General features: G+C 34.8%; 1 protein-coding gene across 1 annotated transcript in view; it reads right to left on the bottom strand.

Moving 5' to 3' along the window:
• Window positions 1–23618, bottom strand: part of LOC110038865 (beta-carotene isomerase D27, chloroplastic-like) — a 26549-nt gene that overhangs the window by 1423 nt on the left and 1508 nt on the right. The window contains exons 4-7 of the mRNA XM_020743784.1: window positions 23557–23618; window positions 23268–23359; window positions 23070–23150; window positions 22227–22295 (exon numbers count right to left, since the gene is read on the bottom strand). The exon at window positions 23557–23618 is cut by the window's right edge and continues 14 nt beyond it. Coding sequence (XP_020599443.1) covers window positions 22227–22295; window positions 23070–23150; window positions 23268–23359; window positions 23557–23618 — 304 coding nt within the window. The remainder of the gene's footprint in view (window positions 1–22226; window positions 22296–23069; window positions 23151–23267; window positions 23360–23556) is intronic.

Raw genomic sequence — 23618 nt, 5'->3', positions numbered from 1 at the left:
CCTTATATATAGTGGGAAACTTAAGATTAAACTATTCTCACATGGATTGCTCAGTGGTATCAAATCGATGATGCCTCAAAAATCATGTTTCAAGAAACCATCAAAAAGAAGTGAAGTTATTCTACACCCACTTAAATTCAAGATTTTAACATTTCTTAGGTATAAGCTCTCTAACAAGAAATATTTCTTTGCAATAGCTTACTATTGTACATTAAAAGGTAAATGGTGATGGATTGAAATTCATAAGTGGTTAGTATTTCGAGCCAAAACGAGAGAGAGAGAGAGAGAGAGAGAGAGAGAATTGATAAAGATTTACTCCTTTGCTAGAAAGTATAGAGTTGGGTGTCTTTCTCTTGATATGACTCTTTGACCTTGTATTTATAGGGCTTTTAGGGGAGGCTTAATTTTGCCCCAAATAATAAGTACATAGCACAACCATTACAAGCACACGAACATGGTGATGAGGATACATCTGAATTGTTGTCTCGACAAGTATCTAGAAGATTTTGCAGATTGGAGAAATCACCCAACCTAAAAAGGTGAGCCCTTATAAGCATTCAAGTGATTACCTTTTTTAGTTTGAATTTTTTGCGCAAGGTAAGTGCCTTTCTGGGTTTAGTTCTTTTGAATCGAATGAGTGTCATCTGAACTTGAGATGATTGACTTTCTGGGTTTAGTTCTTTTGAATCGAATGAGTGTCATCTGAACTTGAGATAATTGACTTAGAGGGTCTCAGGCCAGTAATTTTGAGAACTCTTTGGGCGAGTATCCCTAGTTCTTAGCGAGTCCAAGTCTTGATGATTTTACTTCCAATTGCATATCTAAGTATAAAATTTAGTTACCCAATTATTTTGTTTCTTTGGAGATCGGCTTACAAAAAGAAGAAAAAAATTAAATATAATATTAATTATTACTATAACTTCTAAAAATTAGTAAAACAAAAAAATTGATGAGTTTAACTATTGTGCATGCTTCTCATGTTAGGAATAATCCTATCATTTAACTCCTCAATAATGATATTAATGTGACCTCTCTAAATGTCCGTGATAGTAGCCATTCCTAAAAATAGATGGGCTCCCTATCTTTTTAAATTTCATTTTCCTCTTTCTTTGCTGAGACTGCCTCAATTTTTTTGTGATGGTCAAGTTGCCTCTGCCTAAGATTATGAAACATTATTAATATAGAAATATGCCGAAACATTTTCCTCAAACGCAAGCAAGCTTTCATGGGATATAAAGGGCAAAATTCAAATAAATATATGAAAAAAAAATGAAAAGCTTAGTGAGGGATGGTATGAGCAGAGCAAGGAAGGATATCGCGGTTCCAATCAATGATCCCTTGCCAAGGTGCTTATAGGTCATCCCATATTTAACATTTTTGTATCAAGTTTTGCCACTGTTTCTCCGGCTTAGGTAATTTTTTTTTTCACAGGGGAAATATAAGGACGTAATAAAATGATGTGCTATGATTTATACAATTTTCTATTTTACTAATTGGTAGGGCCAACAAGTATCTTTCATTCTCCGCTAAGATGAGCTGAGCAGCAACAAGTCTGCCTTAAAGGCAGGCATGATCAAATTGCACTAGAGAATGTTGCTTCAAGGAGCCCCCTATGTTGTCTATTCCAAGTGAGCTTAACGTACAAATCTTAAGTAAGCTCCTGGATTATCAGTCATCAAAATCAGACTTTGTGACTTCTTAAGTTTGGACTCAAAAACCTACCCCTGGTTAAGAGATTTGGGGCACCAACATGTCGAAGTCCCACTTCTTAAATTATAAATTTCCACTTCTTGACTGTCTGATGAATACAGTAGAGTAGACCTTAGGAAGGCAACATAAATATAATATGAAGAAGAATGTTATTATGATTGTTGGAGAGACCCATCAAGTCGCATTGAAGAATGCAAGTTCCGAAGGTGAGCTGCCCTTCTTTACAATCTGTCAACAACACGTCTAGGGTACTTGCAACATCAAACTTCCCACAACTACTAGAAGTCATGGCTCGACATCATCCCACACACCAAGGGATGTGCTTTTTTCGTTACACTTAATGTAGTTGTTGCCTCTATTTGACGAAAGGTATAAAATTTAAGGGTTGAGTCTATGGCCACTCATCAATTCATGGAGTCTTAGCTGAGTCAATTTCTGACTTATGGTGAATTCATTTTGAGGTAATTAGTTAGAAGTGGGGTGGTCATTTTCCAACATGTATTGACAGATCAAATTTACAACTTTTTTAAAACAAGTGAACTTAATCTTGTAATCAAGAGTTGTAATTTGTGTTTTTGTACTTATAAATGCTACATCAAGTTGGCCATGCCGAGTTTATTTTATTTGTACATTGATAATCTTCTTTATACTAACAATTGCCGTTTTTATTTATTTTTGGAATAAGAATAAGTTAAGGTGATCTTAATGATATGAAAGAATTGCCCCGAAATCTAACCATTTATGATGGATGTGATGTTGCTTGAAAATTTATGTCTTTTCACCATAAATAAATTTCAGCCCTAATCTAACACTTTACAATGCTCACTTGCATCTCCTCGAGTTTGTTCGCATTTTTATTGAAACGCATAAAGAAGTTTTAATTTGTCGAGTATATAGAGAGCATGACTGCTACTTTGCTATTTGCCAAATTGGTGCACATGGTTTACTATTTTAGTGACAATAATTTCAAGGCTTGACCACCTAAGAAACGAGACATTCCGAGCATCTTCCACATGACAAGTTGTATTTGTACCCAGACTAGTTCCAACTCGACCTGCAACCACCTTTATGCATGAAGATGCCAAAGTTCTAAATTTCTATAGACTACTCCTAGATAAAATCATGCTAAATTCCTATGCAAACTTGATGGCAATAATTTCGTATAAAAGGGAAGAGTGCATCCCATTGAATCACAACTTCTTCCACCATATGTTTGCCATGTAAGATTTCAAGAATATTAGCATTCAAATCTTCATAATCCACATGTGAATGATTAGGCTGGAACATAAAGGGGTTGGAAGAGGAAATACATGATCATGAGGCCTGCCATTAGACGGATAGTGTTAACGAGGTCCATATTCTTTTCCAAAAAGAAACTAAAAGTTTCCACATACAATGTGGGCGAGCACACCAAGTTTCTCCACCTCAAGTGATTGGCACTGTACATCAAAATGTATAGTACCCTTGACTCGATGGCGAAGAATCTCTATGATGAGTTTATTTCCTTCTAAGCTTTTGTCGATAATAATTTGTATTGAGAGTGCTTGTGCAAGAACTTTGTTTGTAAGTGACTCCAATATATATGCTCTTCTTGATGACTCAAATATGTTGAGATTCCTTGAGTTGTTAGCGCCTAAGGTCTCAAAGAAGTTAAAGGTGAAGAAATGAGCGTCACCATCCGCAACGCTAGCTAGGGTCATCATTTCTAGTGAAAAACCACCTCCATTTAGTGCCACCAAAATTCCACTAGTTGCATAGCACCAACTACTTCTTTAAGCCCGAGGACCAATTATGAGGTCACCGCTGCAACCACTCTCTTCATGGACTCGATCATCATGATAATCTTCTCCCTTTTGCCAAGTGGAGAGCTTGTCATTGTTCTGCTCCCACAAGAACCTTCATCCCATGCAACTGAGTTTGTTACTCCATCCACTCACCTCAAAGTATGCATAGCTATTGATGAAGGTGTAGAGAAGAGATATAAACATGTCAAACGAGAGACCACTCGCAAGGACAAGAAGCTCGCCCAAAACCCGACAAAGTATACCATGGTCACTACTCTCAAGCAGCCTTAATGCACAATGCTCCAAGTCATCAGTGCAACAAAGATCCTGCTTTTCCTGGGAGAAATTTCTAACGAGCAGCCTAAGCCCTTGGAGAAGATATTTACTCTTCTTACATTCAAAAAAAGTTCTATGTCATTACTTCATGAGACATCGCGTAATGATGAGCGCCCATACGGTGAGTGGCATATTGGCTTCACACCGGCATGCAGTTATAGGAGACTCCTTGGCAAAGTTGCCACGCTATAAAAAAAATCCAAGGCAGAAAAAAAATCTTTATGCAAGGAGTATAGCATTCACCAAGCCGTGGAGAAAGATGTGAAAATGCTAGGGATTGGTTATCTGAGAAGAAAAAACCTCTCTTGAAAAAATTCGAAAATAGGCAAACAAGTATTTTGAAGAATCATTGGCTTTTGTTGCCAAAGAAAAAATTCTTTTCGAGAAACTTGAAGAGTATATGGTGAAAAGTTTCAAGGGCCAAAGAGTGTTGTGGTCGTACAAGGACAAAATAAAACTATGAAATATTGGCGACATTCATAGACACTTCATCTTACAAGAACAACCTCGCTAAAAAATATGAAGCCAACATTGACTATTCCTTGGAGAAGTTAGTGTATTGCCAAAAACATTCAATGAAATATCAAAAAAAAATACCTATTTTCATTTGATAATGATTCATGAAACATCTGAGGCAAAATCTGATAGAACAAGGATCATAAACCCTCAAGTTCTTTTATCCTATGTCTTCTTAATGGATGTCAAGCTATTGTGTTGACTGTATCGCTAGCTATTAAGCAAAGTTAATCTCTAAAGTGCAAGCAAAAGATTGTTATAACAGGATATTCATAATAGTGGAGGTAATCCCAAAATATGTTGAGTAGTGTAATCTTTATAATAATTCAATCATATCATCTAAAATATGACTTCTTTGACTTCTCTAACTTGCGCCTTGAAAATTTGTTAAGTGAAAAAATGTAAATGTTCTTATAAATTGTATCTTTATGCTTTTCAACTCTTCAAGCGAATATGATGATATTTTGAGTGTGTAAATATGTGAATGACATTTTTTTCTCTCAAGTGTTACACAACTTTTCTCTTTTATATGCCTGTTTTCATGGGTCGTCTCCTTAGATGGGCATCGTCTTTTGCTAGATCTTAATTTTTTACACGGGTATCCATTTAAACTAGTTGAATAGAATAGACTTGTGCACTACTCAATATAAAACTAAATCACAATGGGGTATCAGCTTTTAAGGCTAGACCTGCTAGAACTCCAGGAATGCATAAGAGTTGAGCCTCAAAACTTGAGATTTGGTCAGCGAGTGAAATCAATTCCTAAAAGCAAGTTCATATTAAAGTCTTTTTTTTTTTTTTTTTTTGAGTGATATTGAATATTCCCTTATCTTTGAGATAGCCTCAAATTATGGATAACAAAGGCAACTGCATTTGGTACAGACTCTCCATTTACCTGAGAGCTTTTTTTCTCTTGAAGGGAGTAATCTCATAACTTTTAGCCTTGACCTGAGTTGAGATTACTTTGATCCCAAATTCAGATTAGCCCACCCATTTTATATTTATCTGAGATTACTTTCTTTTACGTTTATGCTATTTTTAATGTATGCCCCAACAATTACTCGAGTCTAAAGTCAACCTACTTCAAACTTGGGCGATGTGCTAGCATGAAATCTCTATTCAACATTAACTATGTTTTATTTCAATGTATTTTATTGAACTTGCAAAAGAGAGGCAAGTTTCTTGAGTATACTTTCAAGAATGAGTTTCCCAAATGTGGTTAAGGGCGGGCTAGTTTTTCAAGTCGTAGAGATCCAACTTTCCAATCCTTGTATTGAACATCAAATGGACTTTTGAGAAATTTTCTATTTGATTAGTATTTTAATGAGAAATTACTGCATTATCTTTCACAAAATGTAGTACATGATAAAGTTTAAAATATGAAATGGAGAGATTCCCTCTTTCTTATTGGTAGAAAATTTTACATATCATTTTCCCTCAAACTTCTAAGCACTTCTCTTTCTATGTGCATCCAAAGTTAGTGAGTCCCAAGCTGACCTGCTTCTTCATGATGTAGATCATTCCTAAGTTAAACCTAATTTGTTGAGCTCCGATTGTCAAATCACTGCATCAAACATCCTCTGCACCACATCTCTAGGACAAAGGGTCTTCTCCTTGATGCCCAAGTATAAAGTTTATGACATTCTTCTTTTGGTTTCTTCTTGCCTCCTTGTTGTAAGCTCCTCCAACAAGTCTAAAGCTGCCTTTGTGCCTACTTAATTTCTCTCTTCACATTTTGAGAATTCCCACTAGAAAAAATTACACACAACGTTACCAATTTTTTTTATCGTTAGTCGAAATGGTCCGATCAAATCCATCTTCAACGCCACGAACGGCTAGAAACTGAATATAGGATATAACCAATGTGAAGATTGCGATTGCATTTTGGCACTGCAAACATCATTAGGAAAATACCTTTGCATCTTCGATTGTTGGCAAAAAAAATACTACCAAAAACCTTGTAAGCCAACACTCTTCCACGGAAGTGCTTCGACACTCGATTGAGTGAACTTCCATCATTATTTTTTCACATTATTTTCCCTCACACATTTGAAGTTCAATGAGATGACAAACCTTCTAAACAACTGGCCTCTCGTGAGCAGGTATTGGGAGATTGTGCTCTTGAACCTTAGCGTATGAATTATTGAAGGGCAAATTTCTCCGATCTTCAAATATACTATGAACAAAAGTACAACTCGTGAAGTGTGTTTCTTCAACCTGTATGGCATTGGCTTCTTCAATGCTGGGTGGGAAAACTCTAGGAATAGGATTGTTTGCCCATCTGGTTTTCCCATCATATAGATCAAGTTAACAAGTTCGATTTTCTCCAACAAGATCTATTAAATCTTGAAATATTCAAACTGCTAATCTCTGCCTTCACTTAAAAAAAAAAAATTATTTGTAAATTTCTTCTCATATTTTGAATTGCTCTTTAACTTGGTTTACCGTGAGTAGAGAGTCTAAGAATATAGTTAGCTGATTTACCCCAATTCTAAGTGCAAATATCAATCGTGAAATCAAGAGTTCATACTTGAAACCAATTATAACAACACATGTTTGGGCAATTCATGTTGGACATTTTAGGGCCATTATGTCTTGCACACTTTGTTCTCCTGAGACTCCATCAACCTATAATGTCCATAATTGATCCTCTCCACTCACACCACCTTCCTCTTGGCTTATGGAAGGGAGATCTATAAGGAACTCTACAATTGCTTGGGTCTTAATGAAAGTTCATGGTCCATTAGTGATTTGGAATTTACAGCTCTATAATTCAATTTAACAATCTTCCAGAATGGTCAGACTTGATGAGTACTGCCATGAGCAGATTAGATATGCTTGAAAGTAGGGCTAAAATCTCCTAGCTATGTTTATTAATGCACGTGTTAATTTCTCTATAATGGGAAATCTTAGCTTAGCCACTCAAAGTGTGTTGTTTACAAAGTAAATTGGCCATCGTTTTTTTGTTGCTTCTAAAATTAGGATATAACATAAATCATCTACCCCACTCAACATAACAATGGAATTGACGACAAAAGCAATTTTAAAATTTGAAAGCAAGCTTTGCACCCTTCGTTCCAAGTGCTTAGCGATTCTCAATATTTTGAAGAAGGGTGCACCCACTCGATAGGCTAGCCACAACATATCCTTGGCCATTTTAGGGAAAGGCATTTCTAGTATAAGCTTTAAATTGTCTAGATTAACTTCTATCCCTCCTAAGATGAGAAGGAACCCCAAAATTTTCCTTTATCTAGCCTCAATCTTAAACTTTAATAGGATGAATTGCATGTTGTGCATACACCTACATATTCCACTCTTTCTAATTTTTTAAATGCCTAAAAAATCATTCACTGCTATGTAAAACCTGCATTCTTTCTGATGTTAAGAAAGGCAGAGCTAGACCTTAAAAAACTTGGGCATATTGTATAAAAAATGATCTCGATCTATTCGAATTAAATGAAAATATGACACTCAATAGAACGCAATGGAGAAAAATGAGTCATGTAGTCGACCCCACTTAGTGGGATAAAGGCTTGTTGTTGTTGGTGGTGGTGGTGTTGTTGTTATTGTTGTTGACGTTACCTTTGCAACAAAAATATAAGGATTTGAGAGGTAGTTGTCTTATTCATCTCTCCAAACCAAGGTCGCTAGGACTGGCCTATTGAGACACCCTTTTCTTGCTCCTCCAAGGAAATCTAATACCACACTTTCGAAGTAGATTGTTTAGGCTAGAACCGGCTTGTTCCTTTGATCCACCATGGATGCTCTTCTCAAACCTCTCAAATCGAGCATAATGAATTCTTTCGATTTATTGGCCTTGATCATCTCTTTCACCACATTCTTTTAAGGGTTCGCTGTCCTCCATGTCATGGCCATGGTCTTTATGAAACATGTTATACTTAATGGTTCATTAGTGTTTCCCCACCCGCATGAGTGTCAGGTGCTTAAATAAGTTTTATTTTGTATAACCTCAATGAGTTCCACCATTGATTCCTACAGCAAAATAATATGTGAGTAGTGATGGAAAGGTGCCCCCTTCTTTGTAATGTTGAGAGGGGGTTGTGTTGCATCATTTCAATTAGCTGGTGGGCTACAATTTTTAATGGCCTATCAAGTTAATGAATCCTCAGTTGGTGGTATAAGTGCTTGGTAGAAACTCCAAGTCCTAGTCTTTCAAATAATGAAAGTGGCATTAGATCTGAGTCACATGACACATTTCCCATAAATTAGTCTCCTACAGTGCATGAAATGATAAAACTATCTGGATCTTTTAATTTTTGTGGAAATCTTATAGCACTACAATTCTCAGTTAACGTTGTAGTTTCAAAATTCAATATTGTCATTCTTGTTACAAAACTCAATAATTTTCCTATAACTAGACATTTGTTAAGTGTTTTAGCAAATGGAATATTAATAATGAGCTTCTTAAATATTTCTAAAAATTTGGAGAATTGTTGATCAAATTTTTGTTTAATTAGCCTCTGAGGAAAAGATGGTGGCGGTCTCTTATGTTCGATCCGAGCTGGTGAAGGTGATTTTTTAAATTTGGAGTAAGTTTTTTATAGGTATAACAGACTCAGACTTGGTCACCTCTATTATAGGTTTTTCCATTCTAGGGTCCTCAAGCACCTTCCCACTCCTAAGTCTTATGGCATTGCAGTGCTTCACATTCCGGTCCTTTGGATTCACATCTGTATTGCCGTACCTTGGGTTCTTCGACTCAATGAGTTAGCTATTTGCCCAAGTTGTGTTTTGATGTTCCTAATAGTTGTAGCATAACTTTGTATTTGATTTCTCATGTTTAGCACTACACCCAAAGATAGTTTATTTCCATAAATTGGGGATTAGAATTGTGGATCTAGGTGAGTAAGTCTACGATGGCCACTACCGTGGTTATTCCAGTTATTTATAAACTTAGGTTGAGTTTACCCCACTATTGGGTTCTTACTACTTGGTTAGTATTATTCTAATTAAAGTTTGGGTGGTTTTTTCAACCTGAGTTATAGGTGTTAGAATTAAAAGTGAATCTAGGAGAGTAAGTCAAGGATGGCCACTACCGTGGTCATTTCAGTAATCTATAAAATTAGGTTGACTATTACTTTACTAAAGGGCTCTTACACCTTAGTTATTATTATTCTAGTTAAAGTTTGGGTGGTTTTTTAACTTGAGTTATAGGTATTAGAATATAGGTTATTGATCTTATCTCCTATGGCGTTTAAGATTTCCAAAGAATTACTATAAGTCCATAGGCTAATTCATTACTGTATAGTGATCCTTGCACTAGATTAAAGCCTAAATTATCTAATTTCCTAAAAATAACAGCCACTTGTGAGGTTAGGTTTGCAAGCACATATTTGTCACGCACACTAGCTATCTTCCCAGATCCTAGGATTGACTCTATTTGAATGTCATTGAAAATTATTAATCATCTCCTCAATCAATGAATATGCCTCTTTGAGTGACTTTGACATGAGTAACTCCCCAACTACAGCATCTATTATTGGCTTCAAATAACTCACCAACCCATTATAAAAGGTCTGAATTGTAAGCAAATCTAGTAAGTCATTGGATGGATATTTCCTAAGTAGCTCCGTAATCTCTCCCAATCTTCATAGATTGAATTCTCTATCAAATTGGGTAAGAAATTTGACATCATTTTTAAGTTCTACCGTTTTGGATGGGGGAGTATTTGGCCAAGAATTCTTGGGCTGAATAATTCCATTTGATAATTGATCCTGGTACCAAGGAGTTGAGCCACACTTTGAACTTAACCCCAAGTAAAAAAAAGGAAAAGCCTTAGTCTAATGAAATTATTGAAAACACCATTATATATATATGTGACAGATTTCTAAGAAACTAGCTAATTGGAGGTTGGGAACTTCTGTGTGTGCGCATCCAAATAGAGGTGTTCTTCCACCTATAGAATTGTTAATACGCAAATGGATTTCTTCTACCAAAAAATTGTCATACTCCCTAAGAGGTGTTCTTCTTGGGGTGGGTATCTCATTTCTCCTAAATTCCTTTTAAGTTTTTTAAGCCTTGTGATTTTTTTTGAAGTTCTATATAATTCAAGGTTGTAAGACACAAGTTCAGCTAGTCTAATCCTACACATACAATCCTAGAACTAGCAAATAAGAGATCCGAAACTAGTAGGAAACACAATACACAAGCAAAATTCACTGAAAAAGTTAAACAGGAGAGTATAAAAAAGTAAAAACAAAAACAGTTTTTTTTTCTAACACAAAATATCAAATAAAATACCAAAAAAAGAACAAAATATAATGATTTTCAAGTCTAAACCCTAACGGTTTAACTAAAATCTTTCTAAACTTGAAAATTCAATGTCGTTCCCCGACAATGGTGTCAAAAACTTAATACGGATCATTTTATTGGGAAGCATCAGTGATACACACAATTATAAATGCCTACCAAGTAGTATATGGAACCTAAATCCATGTATCGATTCAACGAAGAATGAGAGAACTCCCAAAATCCAATAACACTTTTAGTTTACTGGTTTTGAGTTTTGCGTAAAAAATCAAAATTTGATGATTTTAAAGTTTCTAATCCTAATTTTTGCGAAAAGTAAAACCTATAACTAGTTTTAAGTTTGAACAAGTGATAAAAAATCACTTGAATTGGTATTATGCAAACCAGATCTATCTGGCTTAGATAAAGTTGACAATCAAGAACAATAACTTTCCTTAGCCCCTCCCAGTGATTATAAAAAAAATGAGGTTTCATATTACAGTTAGTCTCCTAACCATACAAAAATACCAGCATTTGTGAAAATCCGTAAGGTTTCATAAGCTATTTGCAAAGACTTGTGGCTTTGGTGCTTTATTTTAAAAAAAAACTGAAATGTTTCATGTGCAATTTGCACAGATTTGAGAGCTTCAGTGCTATACTTTTGTGAAAATCTGAAAGGTTTCATGTGCTATTTGCAAAGATTTGGAGAGCTTTGGTGCTATAATTTTGTGAAAATCTGAAAGGTTTCATAAGCTATTTGTAAAAACTTGTGGTTTTAATGGTTTATTTTTGCGAAAATCTAAAAGGTTTCATAAGCTATTTGCAATGATTGGAGAAGAAAAATATTTCGATCTTTCACTTATTTGGAATTATTAAAGGAAGCGAATAATTTCTTAAGGCCATTTTTGTACCATCATTCGTACCCTCTAACTGTACTTTAGAAATTTTACATATACACCACCCAATTCCTTCGTATTTATATATTCAACACCTGAATTGAAATGTGAAGTTGTAGATCTGCTGCTTCATTAAAAATTTTGATATATATATCATGTTGAATAATTGCATGTCGTTGTTGCAATTTGAATATTAATAAATATCTCACCCCTTGCTTTGGATACAAGCTCTGTAATAGAAATGATGGTTCAATTAAAAAATTGTTTGGTGGTTGTTTTGGCATAGCATTTTTATTATTTTGGAGAGAGCTAAATGTTAATTTTGAAAGGCTTTTCTTACTGATTTGGGGCACTTTATGGGCTGATTTGGACCCTATTTGGAAAGGTTTAAAATACCTCTCTCGGGGTTGGTTTGCCCGTCATTCGGAGGGTTTAAATGTCATCCTTTCTAGCTTATCTTGAGGCCTTTACATACTGTTTGCTAGCTGATTTGGAAGGCTTTTCTTACTATTTTGGAGTAATTTAAGCATATGTTTTAAGGCTATTTTGAGTACTATTTTGAAAGTAATTTAAACACTGTTTTGGCATAGTTTTAGAAAAAAAATGTGATGCATGCAATTGGGACATTAATTTAGCATGCCTAAAATTATTTTGGTTGGCGTTCTTTGGTGGTTTAGGAGAAGGCTTTGGGCCACTTTCTTGCTCTTTGTTTCACTAATTTAGGAAAAGGTGCTTTCTTTTTGCTTTATTGTATTGAGCTTTTGAAGGGAGTATTTAAAAATTTAAGTTGGGGTTTTCTCTCCTTTTTGCTACCGTTGGCCGTAACTTTTGGTGACACTTTTTGGTGTGATTTTTGAGTTGTGTTTGTTGGGATTTTGCCTCCTCTTTGCCGCTCCTAACCGAGAGCCTCTTAGTTCCCCCATTGTTATGAGGAATTTTCTCCATCTCTTCCTCTCTCTTACCTCATTTTTATTCTTTTCTTTCATTGATTCTTGGTTTGATTTAGATGTTCGTGTCTGAAACATAAATGCACATATATAGCTTAGATTATATATGAACCATCAAGCAAGACTATAAGTTGGAGGGTTTTTTTTTTGTTTAAAGGTCATGATGACAAAGTCATTCGGTGATAAAACGGAATAATATTGCATCCTACGATATCGGGACCCAAACCAGGGATTTGGTGAGGATATAAGATGACAATATTATTTAAAAACACTAGACTAGCGATAACCCATGTCTTATGAGGCTGCTGGCAGCCCTAGCCTGACAGTATGATTGATTTGAGAACGGTTTTGCAGAATATACAAATATAATGACATAATAGATATTCTCCTTACAAAAAAAAATACTTTCAACTGCTAAACAAAAGAAAACTATTTTCGCTTATATGTATGATAAAACACAAACTTTAAAAAATACAATCTGATCGTTCACTTATCAATTATCTGTGCTGGGTTGCGAACTGCTCTCCTAAGATTGTCTTGTTGGAAATTTTTAGTTGAATGTCGGGTTTTATGCATGTGGATGACCGATGGTTGCCTTTGGAGTCCTTCGGGAATGCTAAAATCTGAGTCCACTCTGAACATGAATTCTTATAGTCCACTTCAGTCTTTTATAATTCACTTGTTATTTTCTTTGAGTTTTCCATATGATGCTTCGTCATTTATTCTTTTATATATAAATGCATGTTTGTCACACCTGCTAAATTCTCTACTATACTCGTTTATTTTTACCTGTGGCACTAATCTCATTTGCAAGAGCGGCAAAGACCCCCAAGTACAGATGTTTATTTTTTTTATTGCACTTTTTACTGAATTTTCCTTTATAGTACAACTTATTGTTTATTTCCTTTACTGCACTCCCTACTGCATTTTTTTTACTGCATTGGTATAGTTCTTTTATTCCCATACTTGCTTATAAAATTTGTAAAACCTTTAGGATATAGTCTAGTTTAGGAGATACATTGCAGCAAGCCGCCGACTTAACAATATTACATTATCGCATACCACATATAAAACACTAAACTTGAAACTGCTACTACATGGAGCTTGGAGTATACATTGTGGGCAGTACGATGAGGATGCGAGCGAAGGACTTCTGCTAACGAATCAAGACTACAACAGATCTACATCAACTAAATCTTTTTGTAGAATAAATAACATAACCCATAGGACTTCAAGGTGGTCTATTTAGCGCGACATAAATCCTCACCTCATCTTTTAGGCTTTTGCACAATCCTATTGTGCAATATAAGTCCTAACACCTTTTAGGATTCTGAGGTTGTCGTGCAGTATGACATAAATCCTTCTATCTTCTTAGGCTATTTGCATGATCGGATATCGTGGGAGTGTAAGCCCTAAATAATAAAATTGACATGATTAAACATTAAATAATTTCACTTCTAAGGCATAAAGCCGAACATTAGAATAGTTGGGAAGTCACCGATGTTCTCCTCGAATCCGTGACATCCCCTACTTTTTCACTTCTTTTGACTCCAGAAAATAACTGTTCATATATTGAGTCACTCCCTTTTGACGTTCCTACATCCTACCTTGAAAACTAAACTTTGAAATCTTAAAGACAGAACCACTGATCTTAATAGAGAGTTTTCTTAACTGAATTCGATCATCTAAGATGTAATTAACTATAAGGGTTTGACTCTATAGGGAACTAAAAACTCATGTAAAATAAAGTCTATCTAATCATAATATTAGGTAGGGGAACTTGTCGGTCAAACATAAAAAAGTTTCATAGATCTAACGAATGTCACATACTCTTCAGTTCAGGTGGTTAAGCCTACTACAAGTGATATATTTATCATTCAGGATAGTGTATTACTTGCAGTATCAAGCTCAACCATCTAAATTATCAAATATGTAGGATTGATTTGGCCTCATTTATTTCAAAATTAAAATATTATTTTCAAAAATCAAAATCACCTATATATACTAAAATTATTTTTAAATTTAAAATATCTTCAAATTTCCAGCCAACAATATAGTTGCTACCTAAAAAACTAGAATCGAAAGCACATATATGTCATATACACTAGCTACCTTTCTAAGGTTTACTCTCGCAGAAGATCATTTAAAATTGTTAGTGTTCATCTCTTCAATCAGAGAATATGCCTCATCAAATGGCTTTTGACATGAGCAAACCACCAACGAGGATCCTACTAAACCATTGTAAAAAAATTTAACAATCAGCCGATCGAGCAGTGCATAATGTTAGCACTTCCTGAGAAATTCCTTAAATCATTTTCAAGCCTCATAAATTGACTCATATACATGTTGGCAAATGGAAGTACTATCATTTCTAAGTCTAGCCATTTTTTTAAGATGGGAAATAGTTAGCTAGGAATTTTAGGGCTAAGTCACCCCATGTCCTAACTGATCTATGTGTTAATGAGTTTAACCACATTTTGGCTTTATGCCTCAACGAAAAGTGAAAAAAACCTAAGCCTAACTGTGTCGTTTGACACGCCATTATAGCGAAATGTAACACAAAGTTTTAAGAAACTTTTAAGTGTAAATTTGGATCCTCGGACCGGGTTTTCCGAAATTGGTTGTTCTGCACCATTTGGATGATAACAAACTTAAGTTCAGATGTGTTAGCTTCTATGGTAGGGGTTCGAATACTTAAGTGAATTTCATCTATCGTAAGATTAGTGTAATCCCTTAACGGTCTATGCCTGTTATTATAATCATTATTCGATTCATGGGTATCTAATTTGATTTGTTGATTGTTCGTCATTTCTTCAACAAGTTCGTCAAGTCGTTTCTGTTTTATAATCCTTCTAATAGTTCTCTATAGTTATGAGTCGTAGGGTTCAAGTCCTGTAAATCCTGAGCTACCTAACTAAAAACTCAACTAATAGGTTTCACAAAAACACACTAACAAACACACAAAAATATTTTTAATTTTCTCTTTTTCAAACAAACAAGCAATTACACACAAAAACAAACAAATCAAATTTTCAAATCTAAGTCTAAATGATTCAACTAAAATTCTCCTAGGATAACTACATTGTCATTCCCCGACAACGGCACTTGCACTATTGAGTCTGACGTAAGAGTACGTATAGTTTTTGTAATATAGGACTTTTGAGTCTAGGTTATCGAATCCACAAGGAATGACATGTTTAAGTCTAGAAAGAATTCTAGTCTACTAAATTCATTTTTAGCATGGAAGTAAATTAGTTTGACGTTGTGCTAACTAGTCATACTGAATTACAAACTACTCTTAAAGGTTTACTCCAACTGAAATTCTACTTAATGTATTTGGATTGGTGACAATCAAGTTATAAAGCTACCTTCCCATGTAATGATTTAAGTGGAGTGAAAGAATTGAAAAACTGCAAATTGTAAATGAGGTTAGTGAAAAATAGGAGCAACTCTCTTCTTTAACCTCTCCCGAGTACATAAAGAAGTTTGGTTAAACTGTTTTTAATTTATTAAACCCCAATTTGAACCCAACAAATATTATTTTCCTAACATTTGCATCTCTCTATAGTGTACTTGCTCCATACCCTATAGTTCAACGTGACTAACCTTGTAATTTTTCCATGAAATAGTTCAACGTGACTAACCTTGTAATTTTTCCATGGCTCTCCCGAGTCATTATGGGTCACAGCACATTTTAATTAATCACTTGGTCAGAATAAAAAGTAAATGAAGATTTTAAAGTTACTCGTTACATTAAAGATTTTAGAAACAATTTTAAAAGCATTCCTTCAATCCTACACTACCTACTTAACTACCTACTTAATCACTTAATCACCACAAGGGAAAGGTAAAAAGTCTACACATAAAGCATTGAGAAAACACTACAAAACATTTTTTAAAACAAGTAAATCCGCTATAGAAATGTGAACAGAAATACAAATATAAGAGTACAAAATACTTAGATTTTTCAGTCCTTACAAAGCTTTGAGAATGCTCCTCCAATGATTTCCTTCTCTTTTGCTACTAATCTAAACACTCTCCATATAATTCAACTCAAATTCCTCACTCAAGAAATCCTATCATATATTCTCCTATAGCAAACCCTACTTCTCCTTCACTAAAAGACTAACCAAAGACTCCCTCTTCTTCACCAAAGAGCTACTTTATCGGGGTCAATAACTCCCAACATCAAGTGTAACTACTGCTGAAAATAGTCCAGGCAGCTTCTAGTACCTAAGCACCACGGGGCCGGTGCCTACATGCCAAACTCTCTGTCTGCTCGTTTTCATATGGGCGCCTAGGCGCCCAAAAATTTGACGCTAAGGCTCTGGGGTAGTGGCGGATTGGCGCCCACTGACTGGTGCTTAGGCACTAGCCTCTCGGGTTCCCAACTTAGGACTAGCGTCAAGGCGCTGGTCTCCTGTGTCCTCCATAGCTCTAAGTCACCTCTATTGTGCTCCATTTCTTCACCACTTTGCTTCACTCCTAATGCATGTTGTACCTGCAAAAAAAAAACAAAAAAATATCTTTCCTTAAAGTGCAATTTCATCCATAAACAAGTTCAAAATATAAAGAAAATTAAGTAATCTTTTCTACACATCACCAATTCACCCCGCACATAGTATGCCACAACCTTCAATTTTGGACTTTAGGTACATTCGAGCCATTTTATGAGGGAATAAAAATCCAATTTTATGCTTACCTTAAATTCTTTTTTATTATGCATTGAAATATATGCAATTCACTTTTCATTCCTTCAATATTAAATTATTATTATACACCAATCATTTCACTCATACTTCCAAATGACGTGATAGAAGATAAGCATCATCATCTCCTCGATGTTTTGCCGATACATGAACTTTTCAAATGAAAATTTCACATTAGTTCCAGGGAAATATCACTCAAATAGTCTAGTAATTGATCAAAACAGTATAATTCACTTGTCAAAATAAACTAACACATTTTTTCTTCTATATCCACAAAAATCTATATTATTTTGGGCAAATCTCCTTAATTATGGTTATTTCAACAACTCTAAATCATCATGTACATAATAAACTCACTCCAAGTATTATTAAATTTAATTTTCTAGGTTATACTCAAACTCAAAATGTTGTCATTATTATAATCCCTCTATCAATCGCTTAATCTTTTCATATATTTTACATTTCTTAAAACATTTCCTCGCTACCGTCCTTTCTCATCCACTAAAGAATTTCCTTCATGCATTCCATTTTGATCTCCTATTTCGGTGCCCACTACCACTCCAATATGCGTTTGTAACCACCAGCTTCAACAAATTTTTTTTCCGATGCACCACTTCTCATGTCATCTTCTTATGCCCAAATACTAATACGTCCATCCCCTAATTGTTATATAAAAAGATAAATGACATTGTAATCACCACCCAATACACAATTTTACCCCCTTTATTATTTGCCCTTATTTTGTCATTTTTGCCTTCTCTCTATCAACTATTTTTATTCTTAGCATGTATCAAAGCACTACTGGATCTAAATTTAAAACAAAGTAATGGAAATTAAAATAAGGAATCTCCTTGATCATTTCAATTGAGATATGGTTACCCCCACTACGAGTGTAAAGCTTGCTTCATAACAAAATTTTTTTACAATGAATTTTTATCATATGGTACTCTCGACAGCTATAAAACCTAATTAGTGGCTAAAGGATAGACACAAGATCATGGGATTGCATATTTGAGATATTTTCCCCAGTGGCTCGATTGAGCTCTCGTTGCCTCTTCATTGAGTCTATTAATCAAGGGTACAAATTACTCCAAATTAATGTGAGTAAAGGTATTTTTATAGCAATCTCTTTGAAGTGGTTTTTATTGAGTAAGATCCTAGAAATGTTACATAGGGGAGTACAAAATATGTACGTTTCAAAATATTATATATAGATTAAAATAAAAAACACGGTTGATTTAGCAAACTCTACAAATCTTTATTGTTGGTCTTCGAATTAGTACAGTAGATCAATTTGTCTTCATCCTTCATTTGTTTTATGGGTCTATACATATTAACAGCATTCTTCTCATCAAAAATGAAATTTTAAGCATTCAGAAAATTAAACGGCATCCTTGAAAGGCATTTTTTATTAAAAATTTGTGATGCCCAAAATTACCTTGGTGTAGAATTTGTGTACAATAAAAATATAAATTCAGGATGTCCAATAGACATTTTCAAATTGAAGCCTACTTTTATGCTATGTTGGATTTGATAAGGAACTTAATTCTACTTCAAGATATTTTATTTTTGTTGAAAAATTTATTGTCTCGTGAAAAAGTAGAATTGCAAATTTATAATGCTAAATTTAGCATGAAGTTGAGTATAAGTTAACACATATTTCGCAAATAAATGATCTGCATAAAATATCTTATTTAAGAGATTGGAATTCATGTTACTCAACCCATAGTTTGTAGGAGTGATAATCAGATAGCCATATAAATTACAAGCAACTCAATTTTTCAAGAAAGAATAAAACATAGAAAGAGAACTTTCATTGCAATGAAAAAAAAATTATATGAGATTGTTGGTTTCTTGAAATGAGAAAAAAAAAAGAAAACTTAAGGGAAAATTAGAACTACACATCTTTTGTGTAGCCTTACAATATTTAAACTTGGAGCTAATAAAAAACTTCCAAGAAAAAGACCTGAAAACCAGCCAAGAAAATAACAAGAAACAAAATCAAGAAATATAGCAACTAACTCCTAAGATTAAAGAACAAACTTGCTCAATTAAACCTAAACTCAATAAGCAGTCCAAAGCATGTATTCCAACACTCCTTGCTTTAGGAGTTGCGAACACCAAATTTCTGCCTTAGAAAATCAAACTTGCTGATTGGAAGTAACTTTGTAAACAAATCTGTCAACTGATCTTCAGATTTGCAGTAAATCAGAGTCACAAATCCTTCTTCCTGCACTAGATTAAGATCCATTAAAATTTTCCTTAGCATATTGCCATTCTTCCTCTTGGGAGAATCATCATCCAAGTCGTCGAAGAAAGAGGAGCTTAGCAGCTTCTCAGGGAGCAGTGAATTGTAGTCTGATTTAAGAGAGTCCGTCCTCTCAAATATTCTGCTATTGTTCCCTGGTGTGAGAACTGTTGCAGCTGCTTCAGCTGTCTTTCTCCATTGATATGACTGCACCCTAAGCCTCCTCAACTCAGCCTCCATCTCTGATTGCACTGCCTGGGCAGCCTCAAGCTGCTCCAAAACCTTTGTTGCCTTCTTGTTATTCTTTTCAACCTCCCCATTGACAACACATAGTCTCATCAGTGCTTTCTTGTTCTGAGCTTTTGCTCTCTCAGCATCCAATATAGCTGCAGCATAATTCTCCTGATGCTCCTTATCTCTCTTGAGCTCTGATTTTAGTTGTTCATTCCATAGTGCTTTGCAGTTGTGTCTCCTTATCCAAGAGGTTTGCTTTCAGTTATGTGACTTCTGTAGTAGCCTTTATCAGCCTCATCTCCGAATCAAATTGGCCCGCCATTGCCTAATCCATTTCAGCTTTAAATTTGTCATTCATTCGCAACATGGTTGTAAGTTCTGTTTCCATACTCAAAAGGCGAGCTTTCAACTCTAAAAGTTCTGCAATTGCTCTCTGTAAGGTTGACTCCAGTTCTAATTCCCTCGGTCCTGCATCAACTTTCACATGCTCAACCATCTCAATTGCTGATTGAATCTTCAGAGTGCTTTCAATTTGTTCTTCATGCATTGGATTGAGTGAAAAACTCTTCCCTACCATCTTAACTTCAAACATCTTTTAGTCTGTAGCATCCTCTATCACACAGGCCTTCTCCATGAACATCACTTTGAATCCCTTTTCTATTAATTGATCAGAACTGAGCAAGTTTTGATCAATATCTGGTACATAGAGAACATCGATGATCAACTTGGTTCATAAACAGCTTGCAATGTCTACCGTGCCCTTTTCTTTTATTGCAATATATTCACCATTCCTAATTTTGACCTTCTTGGATTCGGTGCTCTTCAATTCCTTAAACAACTCCTTATCATGTGTCATATGATTAGTGCAATCACTATCAATGAGTCAGTTTTCACTTGTTTCATAACTCGTGAAACAAGTTGCAACAAAAAGTTAATCATCTTCTTCTTGATCTGTCACTTGTGCTTCATCTCCTTGCTGTTCATCTTTATTCTTGCAAATGACAGCTTCATGCCCCATTTGATTGCACTTGCTACACTTTGTAGCTGGTCTTCTCCAACATTTGAAAAGAGAATGATCTTTCTTGCCACAATGTTGACATGGAGGGTAATCTTTTTTTACTCCTAATCTTTTATTTTCAGTTTTGCTTCTGTTCTCAGGTGCAGAGTTTTGTCCACTTGTAGCTTGAAAATTCTTGTTCTTAGGCCACCTATTCTTTTCATCATCTTGATGCTTGACTGGTAGAGCTCTTTTGACGGCTCCTACTTCCCTCATTACACGTCTCTGCTCTTGTGCCAGGCTTATAGCCTTCATATATTTTTTAGTAAGCAATCTTTGACAGATCCTTCGTGTTTTCTAAGATAGTGATGGTAGCCTCAAATCTTTCCGGCACTGTTACAAGGATTTTCTGAACAATCCTTGAATCTTCCAGAGAAGAACCCAATAATTTGACACGATTTGCTATATTGAGTAGTCTGTCAGAGTACTCCTTTATGGTTTCTGTCTCCTTCAACTTTTGCAGTTCAAAGTCCCGAACCAAGTTTAGCACTTGCATCCCTCGAATTCTTTCATCTCCTCCATACTCAGTTTTGAGATAATCTCAGATCCCCTTTGCCGTTTTCAATGACATGATACGAATAAAGATCGTGGAGGAAACTGCAGCAAACAGGAAAGCTTTTTCCTTGGACTTATTTGTCTTCTTCTCCATTTGTGCTTTAATTTGTGCTACGGTGGGATTTTTAGGGAGAAGAGAAATGTCATAGTCTTCTTCCACTGCGTTCCAGTGACCCAAAGCTTCCAGGTATGTCTACATGCAGACTGCCCAGATCCGATAGTTATCTCCGTCAAACACTGGTGGAGCAACTGAGGAAAAACTAGCTTCGATCTCCATTGTCGCTCAAACTCACGCACAAATCCCTAACAAGTCCCTAAAGAAGAGAGCTCTAATACCAAATTGTTAGTTTCTTGAAATGAGAAAGAAGAGAAAACTTAAGAGAATTACTGTAGACTGAAGGGAAAATTAGAACTACACACCTTTTATATAGTCTTACAATATTTAAACTTGAAGCTAATAAAAAACTTTCAAGAAAAAGACTTAAAAATCAGCGAAGAAAATAACAAGAAACAAAATCAAGAAAGGTAGCAACTAACTCCTAAGATTAAGTAACAAACTTGACTCAATTAAACCTAGACTCAATAAACAGTCCTAAGCATATATTCCAACAGAGATAAAAAATTAGAAAGGGGGTATCACGTGCCCAAAATCACAAGGACTCACAAAATTTCACAAAAATTAATAAATCACTCATCTTAGAGGACTCACTCATCCAATCACTCACTTAAATAAGAGAAATCGCTCACACTTATCTTTATGCTCTGCCAGTAACATTCTACGTTGATGCATGCTATAGCCTCTAAAATAAACTCTTAAGCAATTAAAGGAGTTGGCTGGTGGGGAATGGTGATTGGAGAGTACGATTTCATGAGGCAATTGGTAGTGGATAAGTAATGTTTCAGAAGAAAAATAATTTCCATTAGATATTCTTTCAAATTATTCCATAATATTCTTCAACAGGAAACAAGTTCCAATCTTACTTACCTGACAGCTATAGTCACTGAACTTTGGCTCCATATATAGAGGAATTCCCATGTAGTCCTTGAAGAAAGTCTAGCAGCGCAATAAAAGAATAAAAAAACAGTAAACTTTATTGTCACAAAATCGAAAAAGGAAAAACATGGTTGTAAAAATGAAAATTTCAGTTGAATTACAAGGGCCACTAGCTTCAAAAATTTATCATTAGATCCCTATGTTTTAAAAAATGCTTCATAGAATTCTTATTAAGGACCTATATGATACGTTTCCAAGCACTGACTAACCATAGTAGTAGCCTAAATTGCACCCATCAAAAAATTAAATGGACCTGAATATAATATTTTTCCTAAAATTCCAGCTATCTATAAGCATATCAAGACATACTGCGACACACAAAATGTATTGGTTTTTAATTATAGAGTGAATGGAACTTTTCCAAGCAGAGATCTATGGTTCCAATTTTGAATATCTATGTCATAATAGTATGCCCCCATTTCTGATTACATTTTTTCTCTTTAATTATTTTAATGCAACCAATCATGTTTACACTAAGGAAGATACTGAATATGATCATGATATCAAGGCGCAAGATCTACCATTTTTCCATAAACACAAACAACTTATATTGCTTATTAAAAAATTAAGAAATAAAAAGCTATAATAAAATTCCATTTAAAAACATGATATCAAGGCGCAAGATCTACCATTTTTCCATAAACAAAAACAACTTATATTGCTTATTAAAAAATTAAGAAAATAAAAAGCTATAATAAAATTCCATTTAAAAAAATGTGAACGTTAATGAAAATATGCAACACAGATTTAGGGATTATAGTAGTAGCAACGGACTTGAGTTGGCAGCTTGCATGTGTTGATGCAAATCCCCACACAACTACTTTCTTCCAGATATTTGCATTTCTCTACAAATACCTGTAAAATTGTCAAGAAAATGCAAGCCTATTCAGAAAATTGCTCATAAAATTATCAAAAACTTCAAAACCATGTGAATTAACAAGAAATCAATACTGAAAATTAGAATTGAAGTACCCCACTAGAGCAAGAGGATCCATCTGGAAGCTCAATAGTGTTGACTGAACAGGCACCCATTAGCCATTGACAAAACAATGCAGTTACCCTTGCTTCAGAAAAAAAATAAATAAATAGGTGAACATAAAACACTCTCAACAACCACATATCAAGTATTTGCTTTATATGTTGGCCCGCTCTCTTCATTTTTGTTAATTTCAGTGTCAAATAAAGTCTAGTAAAGCATGATATAGAAAAAGAAAACTTCCTATAAATCTAAACTACTTATGAAAAATACAAACCAACTCACCAACCATCATTGAACCCAACTGCCCCCCGCCTATAGGTGCAATAAGCATTTTGAAAAGAACA

The sequence above is a fragment of the Phalaenopsis equestris genome, unplaced genomic scaffold (genome assembly GCF_001263595.1).
Source record: "Phalaenopsis equestris unplaced genomic scaffold, ASM126359v1 Scaffold234199, whole genome shotgun sequence".
In the NCBI taxonomy this organism is placed as follows: Eukaryota; Viridiplantae; Streptophyta; class Magnoliopsida; order Asparagales; family Orchidaceae; genus Phalaenopsis; species Phalaenopsis equestris.
The sequence above is the reverse complement of the archived record's forward strand: the minus strand, read 5'-3'. Positions and strand labels throughout refer to the sequence as shown.